General features: G+C 31.2%; 7 protein-coding genes across 11 annotated transcripts; 4 read left to right on the forward strand and 3 right to left on the reverse strand.

Annotated features, from left to right (window-relative positions):
* The first annotated feature begins 1,710 nt into the window (after positions 1-1,710).
* LOC122631568 (superoxide dismutase [Cu-Zn]-like) lies at positions 1,711-4,122 on the forward strand. 2 transcript variants are annotated; one of them, XM_043817434.1, is made up of 4 exons: positions 1,711-1,799; positions 2,757-3,080; positions 3,178-3,402; positions 3,514-4,122. In XM_043817434.1, exons 2-4 carry the CDS (start codon positions 2,901-2,903, stop codon positions 3,766-3,768), a joined length of 660 nt encoding a protein of 219 aa, XP_043673369.1. In that variant the 5' UTR covers positions 1,711-1,799; positions 2,757-2,900; the 3' UTR covers positions 3,769-4,122. The 2 variants fall into 2 exon arrangements, with proteins under 2 accessions (XP_043673369.1, XP_043673370.1); XM_043817435.1 differs by lacking the exon at positions 1,711-1,799 and having other exon boundaries at positions 2,745-3,080.
* A 2,411-nt stretch (positions 4,123-6,533) lies between these two features.
* LOC122631575 (probable small nuclear ribonucleoprotein Sm D1) lies at positions 6,534-8,106 on the reverse strand. Its single transcript, XM_043817447.1, has 4 exons — positions 7,904-8,106; positions 7,643-7,719; positions 6,836-7,033; positions 6,534-6,758 (listed from the first exon to the last, which is right to left on the reverse strand). The coding sequence occupies exons 1-4, from the start codon at positions 7,915-7,917 to the stop codon at positions 6,676-6,678; spliced, it is 372 nt and encodes a 123-aa protein (XP_043673382.1). The 5' UTR covers positions 7,918-8,106; the 3' UTR covers positions 6,534-6,675.
* A 281-nt stretch (positions 8,107-8,387) lies between these two features.
* Positions 8,388-9,833, reverse strand: LOC122631561 (probable malonyl-CoA-acyl carrier protein transacylase, mitochondrial). The gene has a single exon (XM_043817420.1). It carries the CDS (start codon positions 9,688-9,690, stop codon positions 8,431-8,433), a length of 1,260 nt encoding a protein of 419 aa, XP_043673355.1. The 5' UTR covers positions 9,691-9,833; the 3' UTR covers positions 8,388-8,430.
* Positions 9,834-10,359: 526 nt separating this feature from the next.
* On the forward strand, positions 10,360-16,205 carry LOC122631566. Its single transcript, XM_043817432.1, has 3 exons — positions 10,360-10,515; positions 13,205-13,410; positions 14,855-16,205. Exons 2-3 carry the CDS (start codon positions 13,230-13,232, stop codon positions 15,556-15,558), a joined length of 885 nt encoding a protein of 294 aa, XP_043673367.1. The 5' UTR covers positions 10,360-10,515; positions 13,205-13,229; the 3' UTR covers positions 15,559-16,205.
* Positions 16,206-16,345: 140 nt separating this feature from the next.
* Positions 16,346-18,365, forward strand: LOC122631574. The gene is made up of 2 exons (XM_043817446.1): positions 16,346-16,995; positions 17,795-18,365. The coding sequence occupies exons 1-2, from the start codon at positions 16,990-16,992 to the stop codon at positions 18,194-18,196; spliced, it is 408 nt and encodes a 135-aa protein (XP_043673381.1). The 5' UTR covers positions 16,346-16,989; the 3' UTR covers positions 18,197-18,365.
* Positions 18,366-18,572: 207 nt separating this feature from the next.
* On the reverse strand, positions 18,573-20,443 carry LOC122631573 (flightin). Its single transcript, XM_043817445.1, has 3 exons — positions 20,293-20,443; positions 19,511-19,765; positions 18,573-19,412 (listed from the first exon to the last, which is right to left on the reverse strand). The coding sequence occupies exons 2-3, from the start codon at positions 19,717-19,719 to the stop codon at positions 19,169-19,171; spliced, it is 453 nt and encodes a 150-aa protein (XP_043673380.1). The 5' UTR covers positions 19,720-19,765; positions 20,293-20,443; the 3' UTR covers positions 18,573-19,168.
* A 789-nt stretch (positions 20,444-21,232) lies between these two features.
* Positions 21,233-26,057, forward strand: LOC122631557 (meckelin). Of its 4 annotated transcripts, none has more exons than XM_043817412.1 (14): positions 21,233-21,455; positions 21,547-22,004; positions 22,109-22,270; positions 22,362-22,663; positions 22,732-22,926; positions 23,004-23,255; positions 23,359-23,513; positions 23,588-23,750; positions 23,828-24,112; positions 24,247-24,690; positions 24,780-25,045; positions 25,126-25,333; positions 25,444-25,654; positions 25,731-26,057. In XM_043817412.1, the coding sequence occupies exons 2-14, from the start codon at positions 21,806-21,808 to the stop codon at positions 25,952-25,954; spliced, it is 3,066 nt and encodes a 1,021-aa protein (XP_043673347.1). In that variant the 5' UTR covers positions 21,233-21,455; positions 21,547-21,805; the 3' UTR covers positions 25,955-26,057. The 4 variants fall into 4 exon arrangements, with proteins under 4 accessions (XP_043673347.1, XP_043673346.1, XP_043673349.1 ...); XM_043817414.1 differs by having other exon boundaries at positions 21,234-21,770; positions 21,849-22,004; positions 22,176-22,270; XM_043817415.1 differs by having other exon boundaries at positions 21,234-21,455; positions 21,849-22,004; positions 22,176-22,270.
* Positions 26,058-26,063: the final 6 nt, after the last annotated feature.

The raw sequence follows: 26,063 nt of genomic DNA on the forward strand, positions 1-26,063 counted from the left end.
ATTATTACGATTCTCTAGAAAAAAAAAAAAAAGAAGCCATAGAAATTTAGAAAATCGAAAGTATTATTATAAATTAATATAAATAATATAAATAAATTAATAAATAACATCAAAATTTTTGAAAAAGAACTGAATATTTCAACAAAATTTCTCAATATTATTATGAATCAATTATTTTATCGTTAAAAATTTTATATAATATGTGTTATATTATATTATACAATTATATATAATTAATATGTATTTTGAAATATTTTTTTTTTTATTTGGATTAGCAAATATTTTTCTTTATAATAAAATAATACCTTAAAATATATTGGAAATGATCAACAATTTCAAGAATTCATTTCTAAAAATATATTTTAAGAGTAAGAAAATTTGTTGAACGAGCTCACCAAACTAGAAAGAATAAAAAAAGAGAACATGCTCGCTGACAATTTCATCATTAATCTCGCTAACTTTTAGGCTAAATCTTCCTTGGCCCGCTTACCTCCTTTTTCGATTTCTCCTTGAAATTTTTTATACTTTCAAATGTATACACAAGAATTTTTTTGATACGAGCGATCATTAGATAGCTTTTAAAAATATCGTCGTTTCGTTCATAGTACCAATTAGCTCTCTAATATCGTAGATAAATAACTGATTTTTCTTTTTCGTACATGACTTGGCAATAAAAAATTTTCGAATAACAAGATCTTTTCAATTCTTTTTTTTACAATCGACTCCATATTCAAGTCGTTCGAACCTATTATTATTCCTGTTATATACAATTCAATAATTTATTATAATAATACAATATTTATTATTTGTTAAAGAATAAGTTTACTTATTTATAAATATATATATTTATAAATAAGCACATTTATTCTTCATTTATTTATTATTATAGATTTATATTATAGATAGAATAAATATCTATACGCGATTACAACAAAACTTACTTTGGAATCAGTCTTACAATTTTTCTATTTTTTTCACTTCGGATATCGTACTAATTCACAATATTATCGAATTTAATGCATAAACTCTCATAAAGCGTATATTTATCATGTAAGATAAATAATTCTCACAATTATCATGTATATCGAGTTATCGATAATATACGTGACATTTAAAAACCACAGAAATCAAACGTCTGGTAGAACTAATTAATTACTTCGACGAGCACAAGTTGCAGTTGATAAAGGTTGTTCACCGATTATCAGACGTTTCTCTCTTCATTAATCATGCATACAAGGTCGTTTATAAATAAATAGATATTTTCTTATTGATACAGCGTTACGCACAATCATATTTTTTAATTAAGTCTATAAAATTAAATGAAAATGTTTAAAGTAACCGCTTCGACGAACATTTACGACACGTTGTAAAGGTGAATCACGCACTCGTTGAAAACTACCAATATCTACGGTACAATTTCAAATGCATTACGTCTCTCTCGTCGTAAATCATGAATATCATAAGTATAGATCAAACGGAACTCTCTAAGGGGTAACAAAATTTTCATGAATTTTATACATAAAAATAATCAAATAAGTAAATAAATGTAAAATAAATGTAAATGATCAGATCCTTTCCTACAGTGATGAATCTTTTTCTTCACCGTCATATAATGATGAACGATACATAGATATGTACCCACATAATTACATACATCTATTTGTAGACTTAGCATGAAGACGAGGCCGATCGTTGCCTGACGCGATCATATCGGATTCACTTCGCTTTCACTTTGCTCGTCCGTCAGCATTGCATATCGAGTTTATACTTCCGTGTGTGCGTATGTGGCGATGAACCAGGTATCCTATGTATACTATATTCCATTTGCAGCAAAGCAACTCCGAGAAAATCCAAGCAAAAAATACATGTGGCAAGTCGAAAGAAAGAAACTAAGTGCACATACAAAAACCGATTATTAAAAATATTCGGATTCTTTTTAAAATAAAATAATTTTTTTTTTATTCTCAATATGAAAGTATATAGTATTATTCTCAGAATTAAAAATTAATATAGCCGCGAATTGTAACAGCGATAAAAATTGTGGATTATTAATATATAATTTTTAATATATAATTTTTAATATATAATATAAAAATTGGAATTGTAGCAGCGATAAAAAATACAAAACAAGCTTCCTGCAAATTTTATATCGAAAATCGAATATATATTTGACTTGGTCGATTATTTTTTTTTTTTTTTAACCATTTGATCTGGAAGATGTTATTAATCCAATTTGTCTTTAAAATTTATAACGAACGTTTTCGTTATAAAATCGATATGATCGTTCTAAATGAAAAATATTCATATGCATATTTTATATGTCAAAAACCTTTAGTTTTTATATACGAACACTCGAATCGAAATGGTTCGCTCTATACTTACGGCGATTAATTCAGAATCGGTTCAAAGAAGCAAAAAGCTCGCTTCTCTCCCTGTCATCGATCAAACTTTCCGATCAAACTTTACAATCGTGTAAAGAAAATTACTACAAGATAGGAAATGAATAAATTCTTTAGTTCAAACCAACGCGTAGTAGCATCAGATTGAATTAATAACTAGAATAAAGTCTGATCCCATTTTCTGTAGAAATAGTAATTTATAAATTTTATAACCATAGAAATGTCCATGTATTAATCCGTTTGCCAGTAACCGATGGTACAGATATATGTAAACGTATTTATATATATATATATATATATATATATATACATATATATCCTACGGATATTTATATACATGGTGCAAGTGCCTTCCAGCACCATAATCCGGTCTTGTCCTCGTCGTGACTCGTCGGTGACGTAACCCATAAATAGAAGTCAGGAGAGTAAACCCAGCAGACGTTATCCGTCTTCGAGGAGAAACGATTCTTTCTAATAACGATACGTGTACCATAAAAAAAGATGCAAAGAACATTAAAGATCGCGATCATGATGATCCTCGTAACGCAGAAAACGTACGCTGAGGTCCATGAGCAAACGACGATGAATACAAACGAAAGGATACTGTTCATAAGAAGTCTTCCTGGTTATCCTGGAAGTAGAAGCAACTTGTACGAGGTTTACATGGAACCATATTTCTTTGTATGTATTAAAAAATTTCATCTCTCTCTCCGTATATTCTCTTTCTCCTTTTTTGTTAACAATGTTTTCTATCATTAAATTCTATCAAAATATGCAGGTAATAGGAATGAAAGCAGTGGTTGAGATGAAAGCACTCGGAAAAGATGGATCGCCAATAGAAGGTCCTAGAGGAAGCTTGACACTGGAACAACAAGTCGATGGAGTTAAGATAAATGGAACTATAACGGGTTTGAGTCCGGGTATACATGGATTTCATGTACATGAAAAAGGTGATCTTAGAGAAGGATGCGATTCGGCTGGGCCGCACTTTAACCCATACATGGTAATATAAGTAAACATTTTGTTTTTGTCCTTTTTCCTTCTCTTTTTTTTTCTAATTTTTTGCTACACAGTATTTCATATACATACATGTTGTACATATATGAATATATAGGTAAATCATGGAGCACCAAATGACCCATTACGGCACGTCGGAGATTTAGGTAATATCGAGGTCGGACCTGATGGAGTAGCACAAATCAACGGTATGGATCATTATCTGAGTTTGGTTGGAGTTCGCGGTGCCATTGGAAGAGCATTGGTAATACATGCAAAACCAGATGACTTTGGTCGCGGAGGAACCGAAGAAAGCATCAAAACTGGATCAGCCGGAGCTCGATTAGCTTGTGGCATTATTGGATTTTCATAAACGTAATTTTTGATTCTCCTTCGTCTCACTTTATACTGTCCATAATGTCGAGTGTTTTATTTCAATATCGATCGTATCTTATCGATTCTTCCATTCAAACTCGATCAACCTCAAGAATTCTTCTACCAACTTGAAAGTGAAATAGAACGACGAATGTGAAAGGATTAGATATCTGTCATATCCTAAGGGTATACGACCACTCCTTTAATAATTAACAAGCAACTATAAATTTGCATCGATGAATGTTCCCTTCTAACGCAAGCTATCCTCACCATATATTATTGTATACTTTTACACAAATAAAATGATTATTTTCACGTAATAAATAAATAAATATAAACATTTGGAAAAATATATGATTCTCTTTCATTCATTACGCTTCGTAATGAGATAGTAATAATTTTGATAATATACAGTAGAGGACAAAAGTTTAAAACGATAATCCTTTCTGAAGGATACGTTATCAACGATTAACAGAATATTCTTATAATTATACATCCTTCTTTCGATTTACGCGTAGTGTTCGTTCCATGCGTTTTTTTTCCGTAGAAGAAAACGGCATAGAGTTTATCAATACGAAAAAAAGAATACTACAGAAAGTTGCCGATAATAATAATTTCATAGAAAAAGAAAAATGAAAATTTAGAAAAATCAAAATAAATTTTATTCGTTATCGGTGTCTATACCGTAATCCGAAACAATCAATCTTCTCTTCTTAATTTGCACAAAATCGTTATCTTCATCGCTTGAAATATCTAGAAACCTTTGAATCATTAAAGATCACAGAAAAATATATTTTCTCATCGCGTAAAATGAGATCGCGTAAATTGATACAGAGTATAAAAAGTCTCCGTAAAAACGGAGGGATTATTTACCGCATATAAAAAGCATCGCGTAAATCGATGAAAGGATATACATTTATACTATTTGTGTATAATTTTACGACTCTCAAGACTTAATACTTTGCGGATACTTGAAACATAATACGATAATCTTTAAAAAAAATCGTCTTGAACTTTTATCCGCTACATATAATTTCTATACCATAATTTCGCTGATCGGTTAAACGTTAAAAATGTGATTTTATTTTTATTTATGTAAAACATTGTTAGACTTTAAAACCGATAAAAATTGCTAATTAAAAAAAAAAAGTAATAATAAGACATCGACAATTCGCAAGAACAGATGAAAAGATGGAATAAAAGATAGGAAAATAATATCTAAATATTTTGTTCGCATAAAATGATAGTTCAACATCGAATGTTATTAACGCACGATGATCTTTACGCACCGTTGTTATATTAAATATTAGCTATTTTCTTCGTTTACCAATTGAAAAGAAGATTCGAATGTAAGTCGATGACAACCGCGCACTTTGTCGATGGCGGGCAATGATTTCGTTTCTGTTAATTCTTCCAAAGCTTGAATCATCTTTGAAACGATTTCTGGTGGTGAACGTCTTCTTGTTCCCGGCGCATCTGGTCTATGTTGAAATTCCTCTTGTCGTTGTTGCAAAGCCATAGGGAAGATTTGCGGTTGAAAATGCACTAGTGGACATTGAACCGTGAAAGGTTAGGTTATATCACGGTCACGAGAAGCGTAATTTAATATCGATTTCTCGATATACACCGCTAGAAAACTGTATTACTTTATCGTAAAAATAAAATCTTTCATACGACAAAAGATAATCTTTTTCTTTTTTAATATGATGAAAATTGTTTTAAGATTATTCGAAAATTCTTCATTTGAAAAGTTCTTTGATCGATCATCGAACTTATTCGATGAATAAAAGAAATTTATTCGATTTTTTTTCCACTTGTACGTTTCTTCGTTAACAATATGATCCACGTATAACTCATTTTACATTAAAATAAATTTGTTTTAATAATGATAAAATCTTTCTCATTATCAGTGTCTCCTTTCGTAATCAATTTTATTAACGCGATTAAAAAGTAATTTATAGAATTACCAGGGACATCATGAACATCATATTCGGACATATCGTCTACGTTGTCAACGTCGAGATTACTACGACCACATTGCATAATTAATTGAATACATCCAACTACAATCCTTTTTGATGATCTCCACATAATAAAACACAAACATTTTGAAAAATATTGTCAAAGAGATGGACAAAAAAAGATTACATTATTCTATATGCATCCTTGCTATAAGCATGCGAAACTTTTGTTGCAATGGTTAGAACTATTTGACTGAAAAAACGCGTTGAAGTTAGTCACATAAACTGATAAACATTTCTTTATATTGAAATTGCGCCATAAAAATAATACAATTATCGTTAATATTATTGCGTATTAAATATTTTCCAAAAAATGTTTAACGAAATAAGCCTAACCTTCAGAAATCACTTTTATTCGAATAGCCTTGACTTAATAATTATAAAAGAAGAATTTATTTTTATTACTTTTTCAATGATTATTTTCAATGTGAATGATTCACTGTCATTACATTACATTAATATAGTTTATCATAGCACAAGTTATCTTGTAATATATAAACAAAAAATACGATTTTATTCTTAGAATATTTCTCTTGTAAGTCTATCAACTTATTTACTTTTTTATATGCAAATTATGATATATGTGGAATATAGTATAATACTTACATATTACATACATATAAGATTGTAAAGTTGTATATCTCACTTATATTTAATCAAAGAATCATTTTTTATTTTTGTACTGGTTATGCTAGAAATAAAATTGTACTGCTTTTCTATATTAATACCATCAAATCTGTAATTTTAATTGAAAATAGTCGCAGTGCAAAAGATTTTATTAATTGCTCATATTTCATATATCATATGAAGATAAGTATTTTCATTTTTTTCTCAATTATCCACAGAAGCAAAAACGTTTAAAATACTTAATAAGTTTTAAACTATTATCGTCTGCCTCGTCCTCTTCCTCTACCTCCTCTACCACCTCTTGCACCACGACCACCACGGCCTCTTCCACGTGCTGCTCCTAAGAAATAAAGTAATATTTTTTTTATCTCCTTTTAGTTTGTATACAATTATATATTGTATTTGACTGTTACAAACCTCTTGCAGCTTCTTTCTTTTTAGCTTTTGCCTTTGGTGTGTCATCAATAAGTAATGTCTCCAATGCAAGAGATTCCGGTAAAATATAATACCGTATATTATTCCCTCGTAAACTTAAAGTATCCAACTGTACAGGATCTCTATTCTTAATTATCATCTTTACTGTTTTTAAATGGGTATTCATTGCTACATCTACACCTATTGTAATAAAAATCAGTTTATTAAATCAAAATAATTTTTTATTGAAAGCAAATCATTATATATATAGAATATCTCAAAATAAATAGCTAATATTTTAAAGGTTACTTGAGTACATCAAAATAACAAATTAAATTCATAAACATATATTCTATTTGACTTTGTTTTTGAATTATAACAAATTTTATGGTGTACTAATTGTTTTGTTAAATGACATATCATTGCATTTTAACCAAACTTTTAAGTAATTTCTGAACAACCAATTTTCAAACGAATGAATAGGTCATAAAGCTCTTATGAAAGTAAATAATCAATTAAAAATCAAATTTGCTATAACTAGAAAACAAAGTCAAATAGGACATATGCTTATATGAACTAGTTTTATTGTTTTTATATGCTAAAATTACCTATAAAATATTCCCTGTTCATTCCGGAATATCGTATATACATTATCTTACAAAACTAAAAATTGTTCAAATTAGATAAGATTAAATACTAAATTATACTTGAATATACATAAAATAATCTATCTAAAATACATAATAAAATATAAAAATATTTCATATTACACTCGAATGATAATCTCTAAAAGAGGTTATATTGACATACCTGTAATTGTACCATGTACTTGAGTTCCATTTTTTAATTCTATCGTTACAGTCTCATGACTGAGTTTCATCAAAAATCTACAATAAAAAATATAACATAAGATATATATTATTTGATTTCCAATATCTTCGATTTATTGGAAATTCTTTATAGGTTAAAATTATGCATATCCCAAAGTAAAATATATATATATATAAGTATAATATATGTCCGAAAGGAAAAAAGAATAAAATCTTGATTATTATTATATATCGTACGTACCTTACTAGCTTCATGATGTGGCTAGAATAATTATTTTATATTGTTTTATATCAGAAAAATTGTAGTACCGGTATTATACCTCCTTCGTTTGTCTCTTTTCACGAGATGCGCGGGACGCTATACTGGCGTTCCAAAAGCCAACCTTAACTAACCTATGTTACTGTTTATGTAAACATTTTTTAATGCGTATTTTAAATTATTATAATTATAAATTCAGCAATATTCCTTTTAATTTTTAATTTCTATAATTTTTATTATTGATATTTTTAAAGCTTGTATTTAAACAAAAAAACTTTAGTTTTATCACGAGAGAAAATGAACGTATGAAATACGTATACGTACGTAGATATAAAAATTGTCTATTTGTGTATACAATCCCTAAATATATATTCTTTCATGCGTTTTTATAAATACGTTTTTATAAAAAGTTTATGAATGTGATGAATATTATATTATAACATTATTAGCATTAACGTTTTATAAATATCATTTAACATTATTTATTTACAAATGTTTATAATTTCTTATCAAATTACTATACAAGATTCTGCTGCTTTTGCATTAATTAATTTTAAAATAGTTTTCATTCTTCCACCAGAACCCACATCAAATGTTCTTGGAAATGGTGTTCCTTCTGGTCTCTTATAAATTCTTTGTATGCATTGTTCCCATTTTACTGGAGAAATAATTTGTTTTACTAAAAGTCCTTTTATAGATTTTGTATTTCTATAAGGGCGGCCAGTGTAATTAGAATATACTTTAGTTCTTGGCTCTTCTAGCGGTATTTCTCTTAATTTTTCACAAAATTTTTGTATAGCTGGTTGCATAAGTGGTGTATGAAATGCTCCTGAAACTGGAAGCCTCTTCAATTTTTGTAGACCCACAACTTTGGCATTCTTCTCTATATAACGCAATGCTTCTTCATTTCCAGCTATTATTTTATTCTGAGTATATAAAAAGACAGACACTTTACATATTGGGTTAGGAACTCCTAAGTCTCGAGCCCAAGCTATAGCATCTTCTAATACTTTTGACAATTTTATTTGTGGAGGACAATAGACAGATAACATTCCTTGACCTATTTTGTCAGAAGCCATTTGCATCATATTTCCTCGAACTGCTACCAACCTGATTCCATCTTCAAAGGAAATAGCGCCTGAAAAAATCAATGCACTCAATTCGCCTACACTGTATCCAGCAGTACCTATGCACGTTTCGAATACATTCTGCCTTTCTTCACGGAGTTGTTCTAATGCAGCTAGTGATGAAACAACTGTAGCTGGTTGATTAAACTTTGTGAGATCTAATTTATCTTGTGGACCTTTTAAACATATATTTAGGAGATTATATCCTAAAATTTCATTAGCTAGGTCAAATATATCTTTTACTCCAGGAAAACGCAAATATTTTTTAATAGCACCAACTTTAAGAGTGCCTTGTCCTGGAAAAAGTATTATTGACCTTTCTACTGGGTTTACTTTAGGTATATTTATATTCTCCTCTTCGACAGACGTTGGTGCATTAGCAGGATAAGGGGTTGTAGCCCAATTTTTATCATTGGCGTCACTGTAAGTGGCAGCTTCTTTAAGGAGACGCTTAACTTCTTCCTCATTAGAAGTGTTATTTGGATCATCGTTTTTTTTTTCAGTAATTACTGTCCCCTTACTTAAAACAGTGTCTCGATCATTTGGAATATTGTGAGAAAATTTATTAATACAATTGAAACGATATAAATCTGATAGTTGTAAAATCTTATCACAAAAAACTCGTTTAAACATCATAGACATTTTTTAAATAAACTTTTTACATACAAATTTTCATTTTAATAATCACTCTTTGAAAATAACATGGAATACCATGTGTTCCATTAAATAACAACATTTATGTATACATGAACTAGGTTACTTTTACTTTTCATCGAACTCGCTCGCCATCTAGAATGTTTTAAAAGAACTTTAAGTTCGAACGCGCGCACCGCTCGAATTGTTTGTTGTTTCTGCCAGAAAATTTATAATCGTAGATAATTTCAAGCTTATAATAGATCAGATATTCGAACGTACGTAACAAAAACAACGAATTATTGGATATATTTCAATTTATAACCACTTCCTGCTTGATATACTTACTAAAGATATATATCTATATGTACATATACGTAACATAGAAATCTATGTTTCTATGTCCTATAGTTCTTTTTATTTGAGCATAGATTAAAAAGGAATGAATTCAAATGAACGGTAGTACGTTTTCTACATCCTATTGAACAACGATTGAAATATTTCAAATATTCAGAGAATAAAATTATTACGAATGAAACAAAAGAAATGAGAAACAAAAATCTGTATTGTAATATATTGTAACGAAATTGGATCGAATATTAAGTGGTATCCAAAGAATAGGAAAAAGCCTGAAGGACTTAAAGATAGGAGTGGGCGAACGCCCACCGGAGTATGAATAAATTACTGGGAATAGCATCCTAGGAGGAAACACAAAGAGGAAGGGGTAGTACCCCAAGGGAGTGGGAAACAACGGGCATCGCGACGACCGTGGGAGTCGCGGCTCTACTTCCGAAGAAACAGCACCTTAAGGGATACCTTGTAACAATCAGTCAGGTAAGGGTGACCTATTTTTTTCTTCACCCTTCTATTCACCCTTTTCATACGCACACGATTCGCTCATGTTATTATTTTTTATAACATTCATGAGAAGTTTGGAAATTTTCGAAAATTAAACGTCTCTAACATTTATAAATGATTTATCAATTTATCGCGATAATAAACTGAATGAAATGAAAAAAAGAATAAAATTGTTTAATGTATAAAATCTAAGGTTTTGTTGGCGAATCTTGTGAACGAAATAATTTATCCATCCTTTAAGAAAGACAATCTAATCATTAATTAATACTTAAATGTTTCATTTGCATCTTATGATTAACATAATCCAGTAGTGGTGATTAGATTTATATTGCACAGGATTTGTAATCGTTTAAATCGTACGTTAATTTCCAAAAGAGTAAAATCTTTTGCGGAAAAAAAGTTTAGATAATTTTGTAATCGATATCACTGTTTTTAAACGACGCTCTCGAGCTAAATCTGGCGGTCTTACGCAACGCACTAACGACAGCAGCGTAACACCATGAACACTATATCTATTCACTATATCTATTCACTATATCAGATATAATTGAAGTCAAACATGGATAAAAACTGTATAATAAATTCGTTTGTTACATTAAAATAAATTATAGATCGCCTTTATGTATAGTAAAAAGAAAAAAAAAACTGTATAATCAAAGTTATTTAAAAAGTTTCTTGTAATACAATCTTGCATTCTTTTGCGATCGCATCACTTACGCATATTAATTTTATGAATCAGAAAATCCAAATATATGATGGAAATAAGCTCTCTCTTCAAAGAAATCGTCTAACGATTCGCAAAAGCCATTATATTTTTAATGAATTTCTAACAAAACGAAATATAAGTCTACATAAATATTTAAGTGTGTCGTTGAAAGCTCTGATTCATAATCTAAAAGAGTTAGTATTACATTTTAGTACAACATAATTTGTTATCGCGTAAAGTGTCTGGCGTGTCATTGATCCGTATCACTAACGTGCCTTTCGCAACGTGTCTCGTAAATCCCAATATTTCTTGACCATTCGTTTTAAATGATGTAATTTAGAAATGCCCTAGTAACTATACTCGCCAATTATTGTTGTGTTAAAGAAGGCCTTCGCTTCTATTGTCGCATTTTACGAGGACAAGAGTTATTGGATAGGCGCCCCTTGAGATATTTTTTAATATGGTATTAAAGTTTCAAATAAATTATCATGACAATCTGATAATCATAATGATAATTTAAAAATGATATATATTGTTATGGTTATGATTTAACGTCCAAAACAAGTTTACTTTTTGTCTCCAATTCCTTTTTTTTTTTTTTGAGTATCTGACTCATGAGTATTTGACTCATGATTTCTATCGTGTGTAAACACACGATCTCTATATCGTCACTCATAGTAAAATACCGAGCACGGACATGAAAGAAGGATTGAGCAACTAAGTACACCGTTCTAAATTACAAATACGTTTGGCGTATAAACGAGCCAAAGAAACGTAGAAGCCAATTAAGTCGAGTGAACGATCTAATCGGTGGATGCATTAATAGCTTCGATACACAGTACAAACTACCTATGAAGTTTTGGCGTTTGCTAATCATTCGGGCCACCTCGTTCGAAATTGCTCAAATGTCGATGTCATACGTATTTACGTATTTCGATTTATCTATACGCATACAGACGAATTATTTAAAACATTTTCTTTTTAAATGAGTCATCGGTAACGAAACAAGAATGATGACAATTAAGAAGAAATCGAAGTCCAAGGAAATGTCATAATCGTATTCTCTCTGTTTCTGTAGAACGCGGGCAAATTTCCAGACTCGTAAATCAAATGAAAATAATTGGTCTAATTGGAAACGATTTGAAAGAGCGATCATGGCAATTGTTTTCAACGCCTCTTTCGTTTATCGAGTAAGATCACACGTAAGAGCGACAGTTAATACGGCGAAACTATAGAATGAACTGTCGCAGTTGCTTTAGAATTGGCAGCTAGTCGGGTTTCGGTTAAAATACGTTTTCGCGTTTACACTTTTAGGTTGTTTCGTAGAAATCGGTCAGTCAACAATAAAATATAAAACGTAACGATGCTGTTCTCCAAACGTTTGCTTGTCGTTTCGAGTGCCCCTGAAGAAGACAAGGAAGAACGATTCTTCGGGATTTACACTGTTGGTACTCAGTCTCGGCTGTCCCGGGATCGCGTGTACCGTGCCAGTTCGGTTCACGGGCACCAAATTAGATGCGGTCTATTTTTGAGAGCAGCATATAGATAGTTGCTCGTTCCAGTTTACTGGTTCCTCACAGTCGGAACCTCCTCCTCTCTCTCTCTCTCTCTCTCTCTCTCTCTCTCTCTCTCTCTCTCTCTCTCTCTCTCTTTCTCTTTCCCAATCGAACTTTTTTTATTTTATTTTCCTTCCCTGCTATCATAATATCATATCACTAGCATCGTACTACCATTATCATTGTCTTTTTCATCTTTCATTTTCATATCCTACGAAGACGCAGGATCTTCTTGGATCTTTGCCGATATAAATTACGAGTACATGTGACACGAGAAGAAATGATTTACTTTCACTTTCCGTATCATTTACTTTCACGTGATAATCGAATGTATTAATCATAACGAAATATAAAATGAAACAAGATATCGAATTATTTATAATTGACCGATTATTTATTACAGAGAAACAGGAAGGTGTGCCGCAGATATGTCGAGGCCAATACTTAGCAGGCCGCGTACGCGCGTTTACGGATGCAATTACGACAAGGGCGAATCCTATTACAAGCCAATGGTCGACCACTTGGACAGGAAGTACTGTGCTCGACCCTTATTCTCCGAGCCAAGAACGTCGCTAGTCGATGAAATCGCGGCCCGTCGAGGCGACATCGGTAACCTCTTCAGTCGTTTTCCCAAATGGTTTTGAGGAATGAAAGTACCCCCATGCCCTTTTTGAAATGTTGCCGAGGTGTTCAATAGATCCGTTGTAAATGATGAACAATTGAGATACTCTTATCCTGTCCCTTTTATCGTCCATCGTATAGCATGTTTTTCTTGTCTCTAAAGATAAAATCTCTTTCGTCACAATCGTTCGATATGTGCCGTTTGAGAAATTATTATCCGACATAGAATGTCAAAGTATAATTTACAATATATTCTCAAATTTTAATGTGGAGAAATATTTCACATTAAAATTCCCATTAAAATATTTCACATTAAATCAAGGGATTGAGCAACGTAATGATAACAAACGAATCTTCATCTCTACCCTCTGTGTGTGTAGTTATTCTCTATGTTCGATTATTGTCCGTAATAATTGTATAATCTTTTGTCTGTCGAATAAACGTTTGCTTTTCTAAATACATTACTTTTTGCCGACGAAAGTCTAAGCCGCTAGTCGCGTAAAAGCTACATTGTGCGGCTGTAAAAGGAGAAAAAGACAAAAAAATAAGTTACAGGTAAAAATTGGTTCGTACTCGGTCGAGGAGCGTAAAAAAAATTATTTTCGATACTCTTCAGAGTCATTCCGAGTCCAAATTACATCCCAGGGGAGGAAATAGGAATAGATAAATGTAAATAGGATTAATTTAACGAGTAGAGATTCCCTGGGACGAGAGAAACGAGCAGGCAAGCAGGATAAAGGAAGGATCGTTTGTAGATACATAGATGATAGATGTGAGTGCATAGACGTATAGTGGACAGGGAATTATAGTGAATCACAAAATTAATCATATGCTCTTTGAAACTGAATAAATACTTTTTTCTTTAAATGAACTGAGTGTCCTAGAATTATCAATAAATTGAAAAAAAATTCATCTGCCGTACGAATTATGTCGAGAAATTGTTAAAAAATGGCAATCGACTTAGTAGTAATAAAAAATATAAACTCTATATAGCATTCACGAACTGTTTCATTAAATCCTGTTGTAACAATCAATTTCATATATTTTATAGATCTCATTGATACAATTGCTTGTCAAAAAACGTCAAAATTGATAAATTTTAGAATTAGAATTATTAACCACTACAATTGAAATCTTTGGTCGGCTGCAGTTGATGATATTTAAAGAATGCACGTATGACAATTTACATTCGACTTTTATCAAATTCTTTTGTAAGAAAAAATCTTATAAAAAAGCAGATTTCATACTATTTAATAAATTCTCGACGTAGTTTCTCCGAGCACATTAATTTTTTTCCATGTATATACAATTTTAGGAGACATCGTTAATTTAAAATCAGAATGATGGAACATACGATCAATTATGTGTATCACCATACGCATGTAGATGGGTAGGCCCGCGAAGAGATGAAAAGTTTTGTCGGTTTTTACAGGCTCGCGAGACCTTTCCGGTCCTCGGAACGACTCCTTCGGGCGTGACCTTGACCTCGACCTCGACCCTCGTACCCGTGCCTCCCAAGTACTAGCACCCTTGACCAGCACCGAGTACAACCCTCTTCTACTCCCCGGTGACGAGGAGGAAACCGTCTACGATAGCCGTGGACAACGGACTCAACGCAGGTTCGCTGATGATTTCGCGAATGAGGTCGCCTCAACGACGCGTCGTTTCAAGGCTAAGGTGGCAGCGATGGAACTCGATCAGGAAATGGACGCCGCACTCAATAAGAAAATCGAGGAAACTGACTCGACGTTCAGCAAGAAACGTTCAAAGCTTTTAGCTTCCATCGGCGACGAGATCGAGAAACAACCTTCCACCTCTTTGACCAGGTGGTCCAAGTTGATAAACGACAACGAGGAGGACTCGATGCTCTCTGGTGCGGCTGCCACTCGAGCCAGGCAAACGAAAGCACGCCTCGACGATCTCGAGACCGAGATGGAAGAGTTGGCCGAGAGACAAGCCAAGAGAGAACGCAGAGCTGCTGCTTTGAGGGCGCTCGTCAACGAGAGCATCGCTGCTTCTTCTCCTCCTTCTCCTCCTCTTATCGACGAATATCAACGATCCTCTGCCGCCCTCAGTAGCAGCAGTAAAAAGATTTCCATGCGTAATGAACGCACCGAAAAACACGTCACCTTCTAGTTCTCTATCTCATGCTCTATTCATTGCGGTCACGATGCTCTTCTTGCCTCACCTCTCCCGCTAAAACTTTCCCATTTTACGATACAATATTTTAGTCGATTTTCTTTATTGCACATTGCTTAAAATCGTCTTAAATGAGACCATATTAATTGAAACCTTTTTTTATCTCACTTCTTTAAATAATTTACAGGATACAGGTAGTAGTTTTCTCATTTTCTTTTTCATACATTTCAATCGTTCGACTTATCTGAAACGAAAGGACGGTGTAATTGTATTTCTATTAATTAAGTGACTATGAGTAAAAGAATTGTGCTCTATAGCCAATCACGAGTTATCTATAACAAAAAAACTATGACTTTATTACGTCACCGAAAGATCATTGTGACCACTATCCTCATATTCTTCGTTCTATTTAAGTAATACTTCACGAAATTTTATTGTTTCTGCGGGAATACACTTCTACGTAAAAAAAAAAGACTATTAAATCGACTATATATGTATGTACCTTAAAATACATTGCAGTACATAGTAAGTGTTCTTGTAAGGATTAAACGTTAAGAAAGAAATTACTTCTATGTCTGCACGCTACTGTATATATCTTCTTTCTTTCTCGTTTACCAATAAATTTTGTTGTAAAACTTGAGAAATATTATGTACTACCTTTATTGATATCGTGTTGTCTTTACTGTTGAATTATCTTGTTACGCTTTGCAATTTGTATTTCTCACGCATGTACATACAATTCTCCTTTTTTTTTCTTGCATGTTACTCTAATAAAATTCAATTTTTACTTGCGGAATAATATATGTAACGACGTAGTAAAATCTAATGGCAGGATTGGATGTTAGCTGTTACTAAATACAACCAAGATATAATCTTGACTCGTTTAACGATACACAAAAATAGATATCAATGTATACAGGATGGCCAACGTAAAACGTTACGAACTGTTTTCATCGCAACAGTTAAATATATCTACTTAAAATTAATTTTCTCCGCATTATTAACTTACGTCATTAAATGGAGTGAAATATAAATTATTTCTTACTTCAATAATTCTTACTAAACCTAATAATACCGTTTTAAAATATCCTCTTATTTAACAAAAATAAAAATAAGGTCGTTGTAACACTTTACATGAGTCATCCTGGTTGTGTAATGTAACGCATTTTACAGGTATTTAACTTCATTTAGCATTTTATCCTTATTACTAGCTAACACCTTCCCACTAACATTTCAGGCTCCCGAAACTTATCGGGAAATCGTGGAGATTATTACGACGATCTGGACTTTATTTACGACGGACGTGGCCGAGCATATCCGGAGGACGATTTCGAAGATGATTTCGTTTTGAATCAACGCCGGTACAAAGAACGTGCCGCGGCTGCCTTCGAGGAAGATTTGGCCGAATTGAGACGCAAGAGAAGAGACATGCAGGTTCACTTCTTTTGAGAGGGTACTCTGGTTCGGACAATAATTTTTTGCACGATAACTAGAAATTTATTTTATTCCTTTTTTTCTTTTTTCTTTTTTCTTTTTTTTTTTTTTTTAATTTCTACTTTCAATTCTACGTACTTATTTTTTAATGTTTCATTTCATTAAACGACTTTTTTAAAGAATCTATATATTATTTTGCAGTACTTAGAAAATATCGATCGCCACTCACTTTCATATGTTGCATTAAAAAGTATTTTTTCTGATGATTAATCTTTTTCTATTCTTATCCGACATCTCGGAAAGGAAAACATAATTTAAAGAAAAAAAATAATCATTGATTTCGTACAGTTGCAATGTAGTGATAATAAACATAGAACGCCCACCTTTTATCAGTCATACGAAACAAAAATAATTAGTCTGAATATAAAAAGAAAAAAAAAATATACGAATAGATTGTTGTATAAATACATGGAACTTATGGAGTTTTACGTACTTTTCTATCTTTATACCACTTTTACTTTGGACATTCATAAAACGTGATCTATTTGTCAAGTTTCGTCCTTTCATATTTTAAAAATATATTTTAGAAATTTTTCAACAGTTGAGATAGATTTTTTTGATCCTGTAAACCAAAATACCCTCTTAATGCGTGCAAAACGAGCGGATTTATTATCTACGTATATGCACTTTTAAATCGTTCTTATAGGCTGGAATTTTCGAAGAATTTCCAGTGATCTACGACCATATACATCTACGATCGATTCATTTTCTTAACATTCACAAATTCGTTTACTTTCAGGACCGTATTTTCGACGTAATCGATTTGAACGCCGAAATTGAGAAGGCCAAGAACACCTTAGAAGCCGCCGACAATGCTTTCCAAAGACACGCAACTAAATTCGATAATAACGAAGACGATCAAGACAACATAACTCTAACGCAGAAACTCGATAGATCACGGAAATTGGCTAATATGGAACTCGTTCCAGAAAAATCTAAAGCCAAACCGCAAATTATATTACAATGGGCAAGAATGCAAAACGTAGATCCGGAAATATCAACGCCTCGAGCTTTCAAAGGAAGAGCTCGATTTAACTCTTTAGCCGATGCTAATGAATTTGTCGAAGACCCATTAGATGTTCTTGCCATGCAACCGATAAAAAGAAAGTTTCTAAAACGGAAGAAGAGCGTCTCCTTTTAAAAAACTTTGTTCGTAATCGCGATTGGATCGAATTTGTTGTTCGATTTGACCCTTTTTAAACGTGTATTTTAATTGAATCTGTATATACATATATACATGCATATATACATATACACTATTAATGTGGAAATTGCTGAATATAAAATGACTACGTTACGTATATTAATGCGAATACATATTTACAATAAAAAGTAAAATTATTATTATTTTCTGATGTAATTGATTCCATCGTGTAACAGCGAGAACCATTTCCGTTCGTACCTAAATTCCTGCATTATGCGCGCATCTACGATGATACTTACTTCGCTAAAAGTATATAATATTTAAAACTCGAGGAGGATGAAAAATGGGAATGAAAAATAATTTATGAATTTCGTTAATTAAAAGTGCACGTGTATTCTATAATACCGATTTATAGCGGTAATACATATACAATAGGCATAGTACACGAGCACGTCACAGCTATATCATAAAATTGTTGACAAATAAATAATCAAACGAAACAAATAAAACGAATACGCGTTTAGATTTATGACGATTGATTTGCTGATGGAATAAGATATCGATGTTTTATGCGAATGTCAGTCCCTATTTATGAAAAATATATATCTACGAAGATAAATGAATCGGGTATGAAATCGAATCGAATTTATCTAGAAATGAAATTATCGATAAAATTAGACGGTAAGTGCTATTCGATAGATGAATTTAGCCAGAGGTAAACCGTAATCTTTTTCCTCCGTTTAATGAAAGATCTAAAATAAATATCTACAACGACTACGATTTATTTTTAAAATACAATATTCTCATTTATAAGATGAATATTCATTTTACGACGTATAGGTAAGCCGATTAGAAAAAGGATTAACAGCTTATCACTGGCATTATCGATAATAGCAATATCGACGAAGAACATAATAAGATCGTTAATCCATCGATCTTCGTCGATCTTTTTCCGTCGAAAATGATAATTCAAAGAATTCTCTGATACTTCAAACTATAATATGCTCGCGTATGGTAACTATAATGTCTTGGCTTAACTTCCATTTTAGTGATGTACTTCATATCGGCGGATCTCTTAATACTCTTATCAATGTTCTTCTGATCGTACGTCCTCATAGCTCTTTCTGCCCATTCCTGTGCCCTTGGAGGCTCACGATACAAACCCTTTTGTCTTTGATCGAGATAATCGATCACGTCGTCGTAATAATTCTTCCTACGAGACAACCATAATTTCTGATTCATTCCTTTGTTTTTTCACATTTGATTTGATTTCACCTCATTCTCACTTACGTTTTAATTATCTTCGCTTACCTGTAATCGTAAAGATAGGCATAATTGAGAAATAATGGGCGCACCCAGTGATGATTGTACTTTGGAGGTTCGATCTTCTCAAGTTTTACTTTTGGTAATTCACCGGGTTCGGCCCCTTCAGCTGCCCCTTCCGGGGCCCCTTCTTGGGCTTGTGTTTCTTCGGCTTCTGGTTCATCAAGATCCCACGGAGCTGGTTCATCATCCCACATCCTTCTTTTTCTTCTTCTTCTTTTTTCTCAATTCTCCTTAGAGAGCCTGCAAAGTCGTTGCGATCGGTCGAAGATACACAAGCTTTATATAACCCCCTCTCCCTTTCTCTTAATTAAAAGACACGATAGATATAAGACTCGATTTCTTAGTTTCTCGATCGGTCAACGTGATAGCGTCAACTTCGATCCTAATTGTTATATTTAGACAAGAGGAGTATATTTGTCTTGTGAAAAAAACAGGCCACGTTAAGGTACAACAACTCGTTCGACTATCACATCAATCGATCTTCCTTGTTTAATGGTACGTATTGTAATAATAATATATTTCATACACACGAGAATAAAATGGAAAAAAGGTGAATTGTAAAAGAAAAGAAAAAAAAAGAAAAAGAAAAAATGTATTACACGTAAAATGAATATTCACCACACTTTGTTCATACGATTCTTCAAGAAATTTTCGAAGCACGATAAATCGATTTTAAGCCGAGAAGAAAAGATTCTTTCTAAGAAAAAGTTTGTCTTAAAAGAAAAACAAGAAGAACAAGAAACAGATAACAAAAAGGAGCGATATACCTTTGCTACGACGCTCGCTCCACGAAGCACCTACACAGACTGCAAAAAAACTACCCTCTCGTCTTTAAAGCTTCGCCACTCGCGGGGACCTTGCCTTCTTTCTTGCTTTTATTTTCGCTTATAACATTTTCTTGTGTACCCCTACCTCTCGGGGCTCGTGTCCCTTCGATTTCGAAGTTGGTGGGGGAATGTTTGGCACGAGCAATGCAAATTGAATTGTTGTTCTTGCTTCTTGTTGTACCTACATACGATCGTCCCTTTCTATACGCGCCTATGCGTGCAGTTCTTGAAAGTTCGCCACTTTGTCCTCGCGCTAATTTTCTCTCTCTCTCTCTCTCTCTTTCTTTTTTTACATATCTATCCATCTGTCTTTACTTATCTCTCTATCTTTATCCTTTTGTGTAAATCACAGAAAAAAGATTCCCAGAATGTCACTTCACTCCCCCCATAAAATACGCGAACTAACCTCAAATAAGTCTTTCTTTCGAATCTCCCTGAAATTCCGCCATTTAAGAGAAATTTATATCGATTTATATCGATTTCTCGAGCAGTTCATTTAAACGACAATCTTCGCGTATACCTTCAAAGGCAATCGAAGTACATGTATATATATGTATGTATGATGTATGTATATATATATATATATGCATATCTGTACATATATATTTTGGCAAGAACGTCGCGTAAAATCGAGAAAATCCTTGTCCCTTGTAATACAAATGAACAGAATACGTCGGTTTGGCGAGAATTTCTTGTTAAATTTTCAATATTGGCGCAAGGTCGTCGTTAATTGTGGTTGATCGGCGAAGTATTTTCGATTAGTATACTAGATATTACGTCATTTGCTTCGTATAATGTCATTGTTGATTCTTAAACGAATAAAATTGTAAAAACTAGTTTTCATGTGATCGATAAAAATTTTTTAAAGTATACAAATAACGCATTGAATACGTATCTATGGATATATTTGTTGTATGACATTTTTATTTTTAGATTAATCGCAATAGACATATATCAATCGCGATGCACACATCTAGACTATGCATCATTGTTTCGAAACTATATCATTGACACGGTATCCTGCTTTACTTACTATAAATCACGTGTATCGTCGACATGTATTACGATATTATCTTACCGGACACCATAACATTTAAGTAACGGTACATTGAAATAAATGATATAATAGTAACGAATAGTGATATTTTGGAAATCTTGTAATTCCATATACGGAGAAAAATCTCTTTCCATTAGAATCATTTACTTCTTTCGTACATTTTACTGCCAGAATAAATACGGATTAATAAGCAATATTTCTTCGTCGACTTTTTTTTATAAATTACGGATGTATGTAAAGACAGATATCTAGGAAAATGTCGAAGAAACATAAAATTTATACATAAAATTTCATTAGTCCGTTTTAACGTGATATCCTACAACTACATTTGCAGCCATCTTGTTGTCATGGAAACGACTATGTAGTATAAACAAAATTATAAGACGTAACCAAAGAATGTATTATTTTGACAATAATCCTATTATTTTATGTTTTGCAGTCCTTATTTTAACAATCGATGAAACGATTGGTATCAATAATGAAATTTTTGAATTATCACAGCCAAGTTTGTGTAAAAATGATGAATATTTTGATACAAAATATTTTTCTTGTCGCAAATGTAATATCTTCGACTTTCTTGAATCCAGCACTGATCGTAAGTCCTACTTTAACATAATTTCTAATTTATAAATATACAATATATATCTATGTTTTTATTTGTATATTTTTATCTCGGCACTTGTTTAATGATTTTTATAGATTTACGATGTGTTTGTAATAAATTTAGTAAAACAATTGGTTTTAAGAATGGTAATCCCATTTGTAGAAAATGTGATTATAATCAAACTGTAACTACTGATGGCAAGGACTGTATTGTTTGCAAAAATAACATCTGCAAATGTTCATCCAATGAAATACTAAGTACTTTCTATAAGAATACATACTTATGTATATGCTTAATATACTTATACATAAATTAATGCGAAATGTATTTTAAACTTGTTTTTTATAGTGGAAAGAAACTGGAATGGTACATTGTTAAGTAGTATAAAATGTCTTCCTTGTCCAAAAGACACATATCCATCCAAAGAAAACTCTAAATGTTTGCCATGTAATAACTTGGATAATAGAAATCAAAGAAACTGTATCTGTCCAATGGCATCACATGTTAGAATACAAGGATATTGTTTAAACAAAGACAATCTTTCAGATTGGCCAGATGTTAAAAGTACTTATACAATAAAGTTCCAAAGTGAGAACATAGATAGTTATTATCTTAGAACCAAATTACAAGCAGCAATGTACTTCTGTAAAGTAAGTAGAAAATTTATCTTACAAAACTTTGAAAATATTCCTTATGAATCATTAATATGATTTTTTAGAATAAAGACAAGATGTCTTGCGAACATTTATCACACATATGTGTTTTATCTCTATATGTGAACAGCATACAATGTGCATTATTTATGCAAGTACATATGGCACCGGTTAAACTATTTTACAATAAAGATGAAACATCATTGATATTAAATGCCAAAAATATCACACAAATATATAGTCTGGGAAAGGATGATGAGGTATACAAATGTTTTATAACATCTGTTTTATCAAGATCAACTGGTTTTCTGTAAAATCTAAATATTTTTTGTTTTAGAATAATACATTGAATTTTACAATGGCAACATTTTCTTTAGAAGGCAAATTACTTGAAATAGATAGTCCAAATATGCCTTGTCATTTCCTTTCCAATGTTAGGTTTGGAGTTAATCTTAATAAAAAATGTATAATCACTGTAAAGGATCTGCTAAATATGGAAGTAAAATTTACACAACTATATTTAACATTTAAAGAGGAAGAAAAAGTTCTTTCACATGCAGTACCTATTTATATAAAAAAAGAATATGAGGTAAAAAACATATATACATCAAATCAAGCATAATATCAAAACATTAATGTATATAATAATCACAGAAAGTGTGGAATTTGTTTCAGTCTTATTCATGTTTCAGAATGATTATGATATCTTGGAGACCCAACTTGTTAGGAAATTTTTTTTGGTGGACAATATAAGTGGTATTAAAGCATTGCCAAATTTTGTAACTGGTACATTTCTAAAGAAATCTAACTTGTCAGTACTTCGCTATATGAAATCATTTACTATCTTGTAAGTTATACGTTTCTAATATTATTCATATATATTCTCATATAATATTACATGCAATAACTTTGTTTGACTAGAGTAAATATTCGTGGTAAAGCTCGTGGAAAAATTTATCCACCCATAGTAATTATAGAATATGGAGAATTAATGGAGCACCAAATTTCTAGAAATGTAGAAGTTACAATAGATTATAAAGTAACATTTGCTTTAAAGGAAAATCATATAAATTCTAATACCCAGGTAAATATTATTACTTCTCTGAAATTGCAGTATCTTTTTTTAATCATGATTTATATAGATGTTAAAATAATTTTTAGATATTTATTGGTATTTTATCAAGCATAGCAATTATCAATTCAGCATTGAGAACTTGGACATATTGTAAAAAAAATTATGGTTGTACTCCTAATGCAACTGTTTCATTGTGGTTCTTTATATATGTGATGGGTGCTATAGGAAACACTCTTATTATTGCATCAATTAGTGTATGCATATATTTATTTATATTTTTTAAAGGGCAAACGATTCCATATACTTTACTCCCAACTATATCTGATGAAAAAAATATACAGATTTTCACTATAATTGGATTTTGTCTAAAAGTAAGTATGCTATACATGTATATACATATAATTCTAAAGATGCATTTAATACTCAAAATGATAAAAAAAAAAGATCATATAATTATACAATTCCAATTCATTATTCATTATATCCAAATTATTTCATTTTACAGATTGTAGAAATTATGGGATTCATTTATCAACATTGGGACATACATATCTTTTTCATCGATTGGGAACAGCCAAAAATAACACGTAATCCATCAAAGTACGATTCTCCTTATACTTCATTTCGAAAATTGTACACTAACATATTAAATGACGGTAATGACGAGAATCCAAAAGCTCCATCTGAAATTATTGCAGCTAAAAGGAATAAAACGTTTAAAAGAACGAGCAAAAAAGATACACATAGCCAAATTTTCAAACCTGTAGAACAAGAAGAACTCCAAGTAACATATTCTATATCAAAATCTTCAATGCAAGAACAAAGTAATACTCAGTTATCAGTTAGTATATGGAGAGCATATCTTGTTGCTAATGAATGGTTAAAATTATTAACAAAACGAAAGATAAATATATCATTACAAATAATTAGTACTTTGGTTGTTTTAGAGGTAATTTAACTTAAATATTAAATATAATTAAGTTATTTTTATATCCATTAAAAATACCATTAAATACTGATAAATTTTTACCACTGTAGGTTATAGGTGTAAAATATTGGAGCTTAGCTATACCAGAAATAACGATTATTAAACACCCTGATGTGAGAATGAATTTTTCATTGCAGTATGCTGTTTGTGCTATAGTCTACATTACAATTTATTTTATTCAGTACTTAACATCCATTATATTTTATGAAAGATTTATAAAAGATCAAATGCAGCAATTTGTTGATTTATGTTCAATTGCTAATATCAGTGTATTTATCTTAGAATATAATTATTATGGATTTTATATCCATGGAAGGTAATAAAAAATTACCTAAACATTATTTTAATGAATACAAGATATTGATAATATCTATTTTACTTAATTTTACTTCATAGATCAGTCCATGGATTTTCTGATACAGATTTATTTACTTTAATAAACAATTTAAAGAATGAAGAGAATCAATTATGTGCACATAGAGGTCTTGTTCCTGGTACAATAGAACAAAACTTTATAGTATCAGTTACAGAAACGTTCAGAACATTCTATGAAAAATTTTACACTGAAAAGAATTTTGTGAATTCTTCACAATCATCAATACCTGTGAATATAATTACCATATAAAATTAATAGTGCACAAAACAAAATAATATATATAAAGGTAAATTAATCTTTAAAAAATATCTAACCATCTTATTAATGAACGTTTTTAGATAACTAATAGATTTTTAAAGAAGAATATTTATACTTCCATGGATTGGAATCACATTTGTAATACACGTGTAAAATTGAACCAATTTTTATGTGAATTTCTGGATCATTGCTTTAAAGATGAAGATTACATTATCAAAGAACAACACTTGATTGAAAAACTTTGTGACATTCTCTATACAAACACTAACAAAACATCTGTATTCTATATTGGTAAAACAGCAAGCAATAACTATAGATTTGTAATGTTACTATCAGAAATAATTTAAGTTATATCATTTTATTTCAGATAATGATTATTCATTTAGTCAAGTAATACTTTATGGAAATGAATGGTTGATAGGTACATTTGAAATTACAATATTTCTTTTTGTCCTAACTTTATATGATAACTATATATTAGCTGCTGCTGTTACATTTATACTCTCGCAATTAATCATTGTAATTATTAAATACAGTGGAAGAAAAAATTTAAGCAGTAAAACATTATTAGATGAAAGATTTTTAATGTAATAGATTATGATAGAAATATATGACTATCAATCAATATAACTTATAAGATATACCTTTTTTTTTATAAATAACATTTTATTTACTTATGCAAAAAATAAATAAAGAGAAA

This window comes from Vespula pensylvanica, chromosome 9, assembly GCF_014466175.1.
Source record: "Vespula pensylvanica isolate Volc-1 chromosome 9, ASM1446617v1, whole genome shotgun sequence".
Taxonomy (NCBI): domain Eukaryota; kingdom Metazoa; phylum Arthropoda; class Insecta; order Hymenoptera; family Vespidae; genus Vespula; species Vespula pensylvanica.

Bases quoted from the DNA above. Each gene is read 5' to 3' on its own strand.
- LOC122631568 (XM_043817434.1), top strand. From the start codon at position 2,901: ATGCAAAGAACATTAAAGATCGCGATCATGATGATCCTCGTAACGCAG. The intron at 3,081-3,177 runs GTATGTATTAAA...CAAAATATGCAG, and splicing joins ACATGGAACCATATTTCTTT to GTAATAGGAATGAAAGCAGT. The intron at 3,403-3,513 runs GTAATATAAGTA...ATGAATATATAG, and splicing joins CGCACTTTAACCCATACATG to GTAAATCATGGAGCACCAAA.
- LOC122631575 (XM_043817447.1), bottom strand. The intron at 7,034-7,642 runs GTATGTCAATAT...TTATTACAATAG, and splicing joins AGTACATGGTACAATTACAG to GTGTAGATGTAGCAATGAAT. The intron at 6,759-6,835 runs GTTTGTAACAGT...TTTATTTCTTAG, and splicing joins AAAGAAAGAAGCTGCAAGAG to GAGCAGCACGTGGAAGAGGC.
- LOC122631561 (XM_043817420.1), bottom strand. From the start codon at position 9,690: ATGTCTATGATGTTTAAACGAGTTTTTTGTGATAAGATTTTACAACTA.
- LOC122631566 (XM_043817432.1), top strand. From the start codon at position 13,230: ATGTCGAGGCCAATACTTAGCAGGCCGCGTACGCGCGTTTACGGATGC. The intron at 13,411-14,854 runs GTAACCTCTTCA...CGGTTTTTACAG, and splicing joins GGCCCGTCGAGGCGACATCG to GCTCGCGAGACCTTTCCGGT.
- LOC122631573 (XM_043817445.1), bottom strand. From the start codon at position 19,719: ATGTGGGATGATGAACCAGCTCCGTGGGATCTTGATGAACCAGAAGCC. The intron at 19,413-19,510 runs GTAAGCGAAGAT...GTTGTCTCGTAG, and splicing joins GCCTATCTTTACGATTACAG to GAAGAATTATTACGACGACG.
- LOC122631557 (XM_043817411.1), top strand. From the start codon at position 21,806: ATGTATTATTTTGACAATAATCCTATTATTTTATGTTTTGCAGTCCTT. The intron at 22,005-22,108 runs GTAAGTCCTACT...TGATTTTTATAG, and splicing joins TCTTGAATCCAGCACTGATC to ATTTACGATGTGTTTGTAAT. The intron at 25,046-25,125 runs GTAATAAAAAAT...TTTACTTCATAG, and splicing joins GGATTTTATATCCATGGAAG to ATCAGTCCATGGATTTTCTG.